This window comes from Penaeus chinensis, chromosome 31, assembly GCF_019202785.1.
Source record: "Penaeus chinensis breed Huanghai No. 1 chromosome 31, ASM1920278v2, whole genome shotgun sequence".
Taxonomy (NCBI): domain Eukaryota; kingdom Metazoa; phylum Arthropoda; class Malacostraca; order Decapoda; family Penaeidae; genus Penaeus; species Penaeus chinensis.
Genome location: NC_061849.1, coordinates 23,849,214 through 23,861,713, shown reverse-complemented (window position 1 = coordinate 23,861,713; position 12,500 = coordinate 23,849,214). Strand labels below are relative to the sequence as shown.

At 44.1% G+C, this 12,500-nt stretch overlaps 1 protein-coding gene across 1 annotated transcript in view; it reads left to right on the top strand.

The window, feature by feature from the left end:
- LOC125042097 overlaps positions 1-12,500 on the top strand; it is a 111,928-nt gene that overhangs the window by 83,366 nt on the left and 16,062 nt on the right. The window contains exons 3-4 of the mRNA XM_047637565.1: positions 5,147-5,344; positions 6,516-6,650. Of these exons, the coding sequence (XP_047493521.1) occupies positions 5,147-5,344; positions 6,516-6,650 (333 nt within the window). The remainder of the gene's footprint in view (positions 1-5,146; positions 5,345-6,515; positions 6,651-12,500) is intronic.

Sequence of the window (12,500 nt, the reverse complement as noted above, 5' to 3'; positions counted from 1 at the left end):
GAGAGGAAGGGGAAGAGGGGGGAGCAGGGGAGAGGAAGGGGAAGAGGGGGGAGCAGGGGAGAGGAAGGGGAAGAGGGGGGAGCAGGGGAGAGGAAGGGGAAGAGGGGGGAGCAGGGGAGAGGAAGGGGAAGAGGGGGGAGCAGGGGAGAGGAAGGGGAAGAGGGGGGAGCAGGGGAGAGGAAGGGGAAGAGGGGGGAGCAGGGGAGAGGAAGGGGAAGAGGGGGGAGCAGGGGAGAGGAAGGGGAAGAGGGGGGAGCAGGGGAGAGGAAGGGGAAGAGGGGGGACGGGGGGGAAGGGGGGGGAGGGGGGCGTGGTGAGAACGCACTCGAAACTTGCTTTATGTTTCTGTATCATTTCTTTTGGTGGTTTTATTGTTGTTGTTGAAATTATTGTATTTATTTTTTCGTGTTGATAGTGCTATTGTCATTTTTTTTAGGAATGTTATGATTATGATCATTATTAGTATTATTGTTATTATTATTATTATTATTATTATTTTTACTATCTTTATTATTGTTATTATCGTTAGCATATTGCTATCATTATTATCTTTATTATCATTACCATTATTATGATTGTTATCACTATTATTATCTTGTTTTGTTGTCGCTATTACTACGACTATTACTACTATTATTACTACTACTGCCACTACTACTATCATTTGTAGTGGTAGTAGCAGTAATAGTATCTTTATTTGGCGTGTTCATTTTATATGCATCTGTCCTCCAGTCTTTCTGTTTTTATTAGCTAAGTCTTTCTTTCACACACACACACACACATACACACACACACACACACACACACACACACACACACACACACACACACACACACACACACACACACTCAGCCATTCGTTCTCCTCCGTTTCTCTCTAACTTATCCTTTCCTTTCTCCTTTGTCACACCCTCTTCTTCCCACTCTCCTTCTTCTTCTCCTTCTTCTTCTTCCTGTTTCCCTTTCTTCTTCTTCTTTCTGTTTCCCCTTCTGTGGCAGTGTCTCGCTTACTCGCAAGTATCTAATCACTCAGCAGCGGCCACACACACTTCAAGCATTTCGAAAGCTGGAAATGATTATATAAACTCGACGGTGGTTGGCAGGTTAGCTCCAAACTCTCTTTCACACTCTGTAGCCAACTCTCTCTCTATCTCTCTCTCACTATCTATATCCACCTCTCTCACTCTCTCTCTCTCTCATTTTCTTTACTCGTCTGTCTTTTCCACGGTGTCTAGTCATCTCGCTATCTACCTCTCTTTCCATTTTTCCCTTCCCACCATCTGTTTCCATGATTTTTCTCTCTCTCATCCTCCAACTCTCACCTCTCTTTTCCGTCTCCTTATTCTACTTCTTCTTGCTTCTCTTCTCTCTTCCTCTCTTCCTCCTTTTTATCCCTTCCTCCTTTTCTTTCTTCCTCCTCCTCTCTCAACCTTTCTTCCCCTCTTCCTCCCATTCCTCCTTTCCTCTCTCCCTCTCCTTCCCCGCGAAAGAGGGAGCGCGCGCGCGTGTGTGTGTGTGCTACCGAAATCCCAGCAGAGGAGAGACGAGGATTATCAGATAAAGGTTACAAAAAGGAAGACTCAAACTTCAGCGCTGATATCACTCATGCAATCCTTCTGGCAGAGCATTAATCTAGCTTACCGGATCTCGGTGGATGCTTCGCAGTTGCCTAATGCCGCCATGTTTAGGCTGTAAGGGTGGACTTCACATAGGGATCACACTAAGTCGCAGTCCCAAGTGCAGAGGTGTTTGGCGGCGGCGGCGGCGGCGATGGTGGTGGTGGTGATTGTGGTGGTGGCGGCGGTGGTGGTGGGTGTGAGGCGTTGGGGAGAGCAGGGAGATCGAGAGGGAGGGAGGGAGGGAGAGAAAGAGAGAGATGGGGGGGCGGAGATGGTCTTAGGAGGGAGGGGAGGAGATAGGGAGAGAGAGACAAAGTGAGAGAGAGACAGAGAGAGAAAGAGACGGACAGACAGACAGACAGACAGGCGCGCGCGCGCACACACACACACACACACACACACACACACACACACACACACACACACACACACACACACACACACACACATACGGAAACGGAGACGGAGCCAGAGACAGAGACAGAGAAAGAGAGAGAGAAAGAGCGAGAGAGAGAGAAAGAGAGAGAGAGAAAGAGAGAGAGCGAGCGAGAGAGAGAGAGAGAGAAAGAAAGAGAGAGAGAGAGAGAGAGAGAGAGAGAGAGAGAGAGAGAGAGAGAGAGAGAGAGAGAGAGAGAGAGAGAGCGAGAGCGAGCGAGAGAGGGAGAGAGAGAGGGAGAGAGAGGAAGAGATAGAGAGAGAGAGAGGGGGGGAGAGAGAGGGAGAGAGAGAGAGAGAGAGAGAGAGAGAGAGAGAGAGAGAGAGAGAGAGAGATTGGTCCGGAGCGATATGGTGAATGCGATCCTTGGCTTTATTACGGCTGTGGTGTTGGCACTGCACTCTGGCGGTAACTTGTTTTTGCTGTTCTTGTTGCTTTTTAACTTCCTTCATTTATTTCTTGTTCTGTATTTCTACATCTTACTCTCTAAGTTTAAATGCGTCTTTTTTATGGGTTACTGTGTCTCTGTCTCTGTTTTTTCCCCGTTCTCTCTGTCTATCTTTTTATATGTATGTCTTTATTTGCTTCTATCTATCTGTTTATATATACATATTTATTTATATCTATCTGTCTGTCTGTCTGTGTATATATATATATAACTATCTCTCTCTCTCTCCGTCTCTCTCTCTCTCTCTCTCTCTCTCTCTCTCTATATATATATATATATATATATATATATATGTGTGTGTGTGTGTGTGTGTGTGTGTGTGTGTGTGTGTGTGTGTGTGTGTGTGTGTGTGTGTGTGTGTGTGTGTGTGTGTGTCAATCCATTTATCTATCCCACGCACGCTTATTCGTAATTCTCCTTCCGCTCTTGTTCGTTCCATTTTTCAACCTCCGAAGGCGCTCGTTTCATCAACATTCAGAGGTTTCCGAGACAGTCAAAGGAAGGTCAACCAGTATAAGAACAAGGCAAGACTAACAAGGGGAAGGAGAGGAAGGGGGAAGAGGGGAAGGGGCAAAGGGGGGAGTGGGGGGATTCGAGGAAAGGGGAGGGGGGAGGGGAGGAAGGGGGAGTGGGGGGAATGGGAGGAGGGGAGAGGGGGAGGGAGATGGGGGAAAAAGAGGAAGGAAAAGGGGAAAAAGGGAGGGGAGGGGGATAGAAGGGGGTGAGAAGGAGGGAAGGGAAGGGACGGAGATAACGAAGAGGGAAAATAGGAAAGGGAGGAAAAGGAAAAAGGGAGAGAAAAAGGGAAGAAGTGAAGAAAGGAGTAAAAAAAAGGGACGAGACGAGGCGAATAGAGAAAAAAGAGGAAGACGTAAGGAGTAGACTGCAGGAAGAAATGGAAGAGAATGAGAAAATGAGGGAGAAAGGCAGAGCAAATGGAAGGGGAAGAGAAGAGAGAGAGAGAAAAAAAGATCTATCAAAAAAAAGAAAACAGAACGGAAAGAAAAGAGAAGAAAAAGATAATGAAAAGGGAAAAAGAGAAGGAAATAAATGGAGAAGAACAACCAAAGAAGAAAGAAGTGGGAGGCCAATGAAAAAAAAAAAGAGAGATGCGGGGAACCAAGCTGCGGATACATATCTAAAGTCTATCTACAGACTTTCCTTTCCACCGAAGATTAGCCAAAGGAAGGACGGGGTGTGGGAAGGTGTGGGAAGGAGGGGAGGGGGGAGGGGAGGAGAGGAGGGGCGTGGGAGGAGGTTTAGGAGGGGGATGGGGGAGGAGAGGTGGGGGGTGGGAGGAGGTGTAGGGGGGTGAGGGAGAAGAGGCGGGGAAGGGGAGAGGGAGGGGAGGAGGGGGAAGGGAGGAGGTTTAGGGAGGGATGAGGGAGAGAAAGAAAGATGCGAGAGAAGGGCGGAGTGTAAGAAGAAGGAGATGAATAAGAGAAGAGACAAAGGGTTTAGGGGGCGTGAGGGAGAGTGAGGTTAGGATGGGGGGGGGGGGGGGTCGGGAAGATGAGGGAGAAAGAGAGAGAGAGGTGAGGGAGGGGCGAAGTGCAAGAAAGGGGAGGAGAGAGAGGGAGATGACTAAGGGAGAGGCAAAAGGTTTAGTGAGGGGGGGGGAGGGACAAGGGGAGAGAGATGAGGGCGGGGAAGGTTTAAGTGAAGGAGGGGGAGAGGGAGATAGAAGGGAGGGGTAGACGAATTTGAAAAAAAAAGAAGGAAGGGAGGTGAATAAAGGAGGGAAGAGGAAATGCAGGAGAAGAGAACCGAAAGGGAGAATGAAAGAGGGGAGTAAAAAAAAAAAGGAAGAAGAATGATAAAAGGAAAAGAAAATGGAGGAAGAGGCAAGAAAGAAGAGGAAAATAGAAGGAGAAGAAGAAAGAGGAGAAGGGTTAGGAATTATAAGTAGGGGGGGAGGGAGGGCGAGAGAGTGGGTGGGGGTTATAAAACGATGCCACAAGCCCTATTTCAGAGTTGGAGATAAGCATAGATTACGTGATGCCCTCTGTTGCACAACGCTTGTCCACCTGCTCTAACTACCTGTCTTTAGCTGCTTTTCTCTCTCTCTCTCTCTCTCTCTCTCTCTCTCTCTCTCTCTCTCTCTCTCTCTCTCTCTCTCTCTCTCTCTCTCTCTCTCTCTCTCTCTCTCTCTCTCTCTCATTTTCGCTCTCCTTCTCAGTCCGATTACATTGGTAACAGAGTATTTTTTAATATTGAAAATATGTTACCACTATCAATGATATTATGATCATTTTATTTTCTTTAATTCTATTATGGTTAATACCACTGTTGGTGTTGTTTTTATTATGATTCATGTAACTGTTGTCATTTTTACAATCATTATCGCTGTTATCATTATTATATTGTTGTTGTTGTTGTCATTATTATTATCATCATTATTACCTGTATCATTACTATTAGCTTTTATTATTATCATGATTATTATCAATATCATTATTATTATTATCATCATTTGTAGTAGTAGTAGTAGTTGTAGTATCATAAGTTCTCAGCATGATAACTAAAACGAATGAATAGATATACACATAAATAATAGATAAATAGTTAGAGAGATAAACAGATAGACAGACAAAGAGAGAGAAAACCTTTTAACTAACCCCTCCTTTCGTCTTCTCCAAACAGGTAAAAACATCCCGCTACACGTGGTGATAGAAACCATCCCCCTCTGCGGCGTGGGCGTAGGCATGGGCGTGGAGGAGCTGCGCGGGCGTGTGGAGATGGACAGCTACGCCCTCATTCCTGGTCACACCCGCTTCACCGATCTCCTGCAGGCGGCGCTGGTGAAGCTGGGGTATTCGGAGGAACTGACGCAGGCTAGAGGTAAGGAGGAGGAGGAGGGAGAAGGGGGCGAGGGAGGGAGGAGGAGGGAGAAGGGGGTGAGGGAGGGAGGAGGAGGGAGAAGGGGTGAGGGAGGGAGAAGGAGGGAGGAGAGGGTGAGTGAGGGAGGAGGAGGGAGGGAAGTGAGAGAGGGTGGGCGGTGTAGAGTGAGGGAGAGGATGGGGGAGTATAATAGGAGTGAAGGTGGTGGTATGTGAGGTGTGGCTGAATGAGTGGTGTGTGTGTGTGTGTGTGTGTGTGTGCGTGAGTGTGTGTGTGTGTGTGTGTATGTGTGTGTGTGTGTGTGTGTGTGTGTGACTGTGTGCGTATGTGTGTCTGTGTTTGTGTGTGTGTGAGTGTGTGTGTGTGTGTGTTTGTGTGTGTCTGTGTCACGTACACACAGAGAAGGAGAAAGTAAGAGAAAAAGAGAGAGAGAATGAGAGACAGAACAGAAAAAAAAAAAAGTTTCTCGATTATCCTAAGAAAGTTTAAATCTCCTCAAATGACACCATTTTCTCCCATCAAACTCGATATGTGCATCATAGATAATCGCTTCGGAAGAGACATAATTGAAAATAAAATGCCAGTGATACCCCCCCCCCCCCCACCCCGCTTCAATACATGTAACGCGATGATGTCAATTTATTTAATTTCATAATCTTGATTTATTCCTCATTTTTATTATTTTCGGTTAACAAGTTCCCTTTTGGTAATTTAATATATTATCATTATTATTATCCTTTTTATTATTATTAGTTGTAGTAGTATCATTATTATTCTTATCATTATTATTACACTATTGTATTATTATTGTTGTTGTTATTATTGTTGTTGTCGTTTTGTTCTCGTTATTATTATTATTATTATTATTATTGTTATCATTATTATTATCAATGTTATTACTGTCACTGCTATTTTTATTATTATTATTTTCATTATCATCATCATCATTACTATCATTATTATTATTATTATTATCACATACCATTATCATTATCATCATTATCATTATTATTATTATTATTATTAATATTATCTTCATCATCCTCATTATTATCATCATCATTATTATTCTCATTATTACTGTTATTATTATTAATATTATTCTCATTATCCTTATTGCAATCATCATCACCATACCTCTCATAATCGTCAATTTCGTTGCCCTTTCCAGGCGTCCTTCAGCTGCGACACTGGCGGCCTCTGCCCCTCGAACACGTACCTGAAACTGAAGACAAGACGGTGGCTGAAGTCCTAGGGGATGTCGCCCCCCTCGCCACGCTGCACGTGCGGATCTACAGGTCAGTTGGTTGGTTGGTTGGTTGGGTTTTGGATTGGCTTGGTGGCTGTGGGGATTTTCTCTTTTTTTTGTCTCTCATTTTCTTTCGTTTTCTTTCATTTTTTTCTCTCTGTTTTTTTTTTTTTTTTCTCTCTTTGCCTTTCTTTTCTTATTTTTGTTTCTGGCTGTTTCTGTCTCTGTTTCTGTCTCTGTCTCTGTCTCTGTTTCTGTCTCTGTCACTCTCTCTCTCTCTCTCTCTCTCTCTCTCTCTCTCTCTCTCTCTCTCTCTCCTTCTATATCTTTTTCTTTATTTTTTTTCTCTTTGTCTTTTTTTCTTGATCTTTTTTTTTTTTCTTCGATTTAATTATTTTTTTTCTCATTATTTTCTCCTCGTTTTATCGTTTTTTTCTCACTTTGTCTTTCTTTTTTCTTCGTTTTGTTCGTTTTTTTTTTTTATGTTTCATCTTCTCATTGAATTTTGTCTCTATCTGTGTTTAATTTTGTATTTATTTATTTTTGTGTCTCTGTCTTGGCTCTCTCCCTCTCCCCTCTCTCTCTCTCTCTCTCTCTCTCTCTCTCTCTCTCTCTCTCTCTCTCTCTCTCTCTCTCTCTCTCTCTCTCTCTCTCTCTCTCTCTCTCTCTCTCTCTCTCTCTCTCTCTCTCTCTCTCTCTCTCTCTCTCTCTCTCTCTCTCTCTCTCTCTCTCTCTCTCTCTCTCTCTCTCTCTCTCTCTCTCTCTCACTACCAAAATAAATACAATCATCGACAAAAAACATATGCTACCAAGAAACAAAAAGCAAAGAATTACAGCAGAACAGTTTACATGTCAACATTAACAGCACTGTCCCGTCAACAACAACAATATACAAAAAATGCAACGTGAACTATTGAAATCAACTTTTCAAACAAAGAAAGCAAAAGTACAAACAAAGAAATCCCTTCCCCCCAAAAAAATCATAAATACAAAGTAATGATAATGATAATAATGATGATAATAATAGTAATACTAATAGTAATAATAATAATGCTAATAATATTAATATTGATATCAATAATAATGCTAATAATAATTATAATAATGCTTATAATAATGACAATAACAATGCTAATAATAATAATAACAATAACAATAATAATAGTAATAATGATAATAATAATAATAATAATAGTAATAATAATAATAATTATAATGTAAATAATGATAATGATAATGATAATAAGGATGATGATAATAATAATAATAATAATAATAATAGAAATAATATTGATGGCGACAACAGCAACAATAATGATAGTAATGATAATAATAATAACAGACAGAGATAGATAAATTAAATAATAGCAACAACAGGAAAAACAATAACCACAATAATGATAATGATAATAATAACAGACAGGAAGATAAATAAAAAAAAAACGCAAGCAGCTCTTCGCACTCGGCTCCTCTATCTCCAAAATCTTTCCAATCCCCAACACTAATCCCTAATCCCTATCATTAATCAGTTCCCCGAGCCTTAAAAAAAAAAAAAAAAAAACACAATCCCCGGCACTCCCTCCCTCATCCCCAACAATCAGAGACGCACAAGATCCCCAATCCCTAATCATCCTAATCACGCCTAACCCTGAGTCCCCAACCCCTTGTTACCAATCACCCAATCACGCAAAAACCCACTCTCCCCAATCACCCAAAACCCACAATCCCTAATCCACCAATCCGCAAGCGTCCACCTCCCCCCCCACCCCCCTTCCCTCTCTCCCCGCCGCCTCTGCCGCCGTTCTCGTTGGCGGAAGGACCACCAGAGCGAGATATTTGAATGATTGCATTTCACTGTCCTCGTCACTCGTCACTTAGCCTTGGGGTTGGGAGGGGGGAGGGAGGTGGGGAGGGGGAAAGGAGGGTGGGAAAGGGGAGGGATGGGTGGGAAAGGGTAGGGAGGAGAGAGGGAAGGGTGTGGGTAGGGGTAGGAGGGTGGGAGGGAGAGGGATGGGTGGGAAAGGGTAGGGAGGAGAGAGGGAAGGGTGTGGGTAGGGGTAGGAGGGTGGGAGGGAAGGGATGTGGGGAGGGAGATGGGGAGGAAAGGGGGTAGGGGATAGGGAAGGGAGGTAGGGAGGGGATAGGTAGGGGGTAAGCACGAGGTAGCGAAGGGATAGGGCGGTGGGGAGGGCAAGAAAGAGGGGGAAAGGGGGTGGAGAGAAAAGAGAGAGAGAAAGAGGTTTGGGAAGTTTTGTGAAGAGAGAGAGAAGAGGTAGGGAAGACATAGGGAATGAGAGGAGGAAATGGTAGGAAATAAGGGGATGGAGAAGGTGGGGGGAAGTGACTTACGGAAGTAAGTGGGATGGGGTCTGGAGGGGAGAGGGGAGGGGCTATTAGGGGTGGGGGGGATAAAATGGGGAGGTTGTGGGGTAAGATGGGGAAGGGTTGATAGCGTGGGGTGTAATGAGAATTGCGGAGATGGGGAAAAGGGGAGGCAATGGATGAGGGAGATAGAGGGGAATGGGGAAGGGAGAGAGAGGAGGGAAGAGGGAAAGAGGGGGGTTGGGGAAAGGAGAGAGAGGAGGGAATGGGGAAGGGGGAGAGAAGAGCGCATGTGGAAGGGGGAGAGATGGGGTTATGGGCAGAGAGGAGGGAATGGGGTAGGGAGAGAAATAGGGGTTAAACTGAAGGGGAGATGGAGGGGTGAGGGGAAAATAGTAATAGGGGAAGGGGGGAAATGAGACATGGGGAGGGACGGGGGGGTGGGGGAAAGGGTACCGGTGGTGGGGTTACCGGTGGTGATTCATAGCGCCTGCGGAGATTGATGTTGTTATGACGAATATATCTTTATTCTTGGTGAATTTTCATTATTTGTATTCTTAAAACGCTTTTCCCCTTTTCCAGATTTTTTCTTCGTGTTTACCTTCTTTTTTTTTCTTTTCTATTCAGTGTTTTTTTGTTTTTGTTTTATTAGTATTATTCCTCGTCACTTTTTCATCTCTTTTTCTTCAGCCCTTCTTCTTTCTCTTCCTTTCTGTCTTTTCCTTTTCTTCTTCTCTCTCTGTCTCTTCCTAAATCTCTTTGCCTTTTCATTTCGCTTGCTCTCTCTCTCTCTCTCTCTCTCTCTCTCTCTCTCTCTCTCTCTCTCTCTCTCTCTCTCTCTCTCTCTCTCTCTCTCTCTTCTCTTTCTCTCTCTACTTCTCTCTCTTTGCCATTACTATATTCATGAATGAAAGAAAAAGAGAATATTCATTCATTCACTCATTCACTCCTACACGTAACTGAGTGTTACCGTCGCGAGAGTATGTATATATATATATATATATCAATGACGAAGGCGTTAAGATAGTGTAACGTGCTTTTCCAAGATATTTCGTCCGGCTTTAAGGTTTCAGAATTTTTCGTTCAGCGTGAATTGTAAAGAAATGATTATCGGCTTAAGCTCTGGTCTCCATCCACTACTATTTCCTTCCTTCGTTTTTCGTTTTCATCGCCCGTCTATTTCTGTCTCTTCTCTTTCTTCAAAGTTTTTCTTTGACGTCTGAATCCCAAAACATCCCATTGCGCAATGTCTTAAGATGTTCTGTGTTGATGTCGGCGACTTCAATGTTATTATTAGTGCGCGGGTTGCATCGACGTCCGAGCAAGGAACAAAAACAGAAAAAAGATCAGCGTTTAGAGATAAAAAGAAAAGAAAAGAGAGAGAGAAGAAAATGGTTGGCATATGGAAAAATGATACGTGGAAGGAAAGTAGAAAAATAAAGAAGAAGGAGATGAAATGAATTAGGATATGAAGAGAAGAAGATATAAAGAGAGAAAAAGGGGGTGATGCTAGTGAAAATTAAATAAAAAGATAAATAAAAAAATGAAGAATGTGAAAGAGAAAGAGTGGAAAGCGGGTGTTGCGCGAAAGGGGGAGAAGGAGAAGAGAGATAGATATGCAGAGAGAGAAGAATAGAAAATAGAATAAACCAGAAACAAAGAGGGGGAGTGCAAAGATAATCCGATAAAAAAGCTGATAGATACACAATTTAACCAATAGACAGATAGAGACAACAAAATAAAAGGAGAGGGAGGGATGAGTTCTTGCATTTCCCTCTTCCTCTTCCTCTTCCTCTTCCTCTTCCTCTTCCTCTTCCTCTTCCTCTTCCTCTTCCTCTTCCTCTTCCTCTTCCTCTTCCTCCTCTATCTCTCTTTTTTCTTTTCCTCTTCTTCCTTCTCTCCCTCCTCCTCTTCACCACCCCCTTATGTCACACATTACTCTTTCTCTTATCACTATTTCTTCCTTTCTCCTTATTCTCCTCCTATTCTCCGTTCCCCTTCACTTTATTATTGTTTCTCCTCCTTCTCTTTTCCCCTCCTCCTCTAACTCCTTCTCCATCCTTCTTCGCCTCTTCCCCTTTCTCCTTTCTCTTGCTACTCTACTTCCCTGTTTTTCCTTTCTTCTGCCCCTCCTCTTCTCTCCATTTCTCCTTCCTTCTGTTCCTCGTCTTCTTTCTTTATCCCACTTCCTCCTCCTCTTCCTGCTTCATCCCCCTCTCCCTCTTTCCCTTTTCTCCTCCTCCTCTGCTTTTTCTTCCTTCCTCCTTCTCTTCCTCTTCTTCTTCTTCCTCTTCCTCTCCCTTTTCCATCTCTCCCCTCCTTCTCTTCCACTTCTTTCTCTTTCTCACTTCTCCTCCTCTCTCTCTCTCTCCTCTTTCCCCTCGTCTCTTACTGATATCCCCTCCTCTTCCTTCTCCTCCTTACCCCCCCCCCCCCCTTCTCCTCCTCTTTCCCACTTCTCCTCCTTCCTCCTCTCTCTCTCTTCCCTCGTTCCTCCTCCCTGCTCTTCGCCTGCCTTCTATCACTAGAAGATAATCTCATGTGGACGCTAAGCCACGTATTAGTATCTCTAGCATGAGACCATACAACTGTTCCTCTTTTTTGATACGTCATGCCAGCAGTGGTTGCGACGGCGGCGTTGGTAATGGCCGTGGGGGGAGGGAGAGGGGAGGCGGGAATGGAGGGATTAGGGATTAGGGATTGGGCGAGCGAGCGAGCGAGCGAGTTGAGTCCAGTCTATCAGCCCTGCTAGGGAATGGGGATTGCATTCATTCAGATATGGCAAAGGTGTCTGTCCTAAAGGGGATTGGAGATTCGTTTCGCCCAATCCGTCACGTCTCAGAGGGATTGGGGTTTCGTGTCGGCTTTTCACTAGTCCAATCTGTCTGTTTTTAATAGGGATTGGGGATTCTTCTCGTTCTTTCTCTAGCCCAATGTATCTGTCCCTAAAGGGGATTGGGGACTGGATTCCCTCTCTCCCTTGCCCAGACAAGCTATCCTAATAGGGACTAGGGACTGAAATCTGCCCAGCCTGCATTCCTCGACCAAATATTGGTATTTTTCCTTTCTATTTAAACATTCATTCTAACCGGACTATCCATTCAGCTACCCACCTAATTCAGCTATCCAACCTATCCACATTTTTTACTATCCAACTCAGCCGTCCATCCACAAGCATCCACCTCAAACACTTACCTAGAGAAACCGAAGGAGAGGCAGACAAAGACAGAGTGATGGGGAGAGTGAGCAAGTGAGAGGGGGGGGGGCATACAAAAAGTTTAGGGATACTGGAAAAGAGAGAGCAAAATCAACGAAGACGAAAGGGGGAAGTAAGGGAGAGAGAAAAAAAGCATAAAGAAAGTAAGAGGGTAGAGAAAAGGAGATAGAAAGGGGGAGAGAGAAGGGCGGAGGAAAGGGAAATAGGGGAGAATACGAGATCGTGTATAGAACATCGAAGAGATTATAAATCGCACTTGAATTCGAGCCAGTGAATCAGTAGAAGAATGGTAATCCACATACCGTCGGACTTAATCCCAAGTATAAAGGCTCCAATTGCGTGCCGACACGGTGCAGGATTTTTAATCG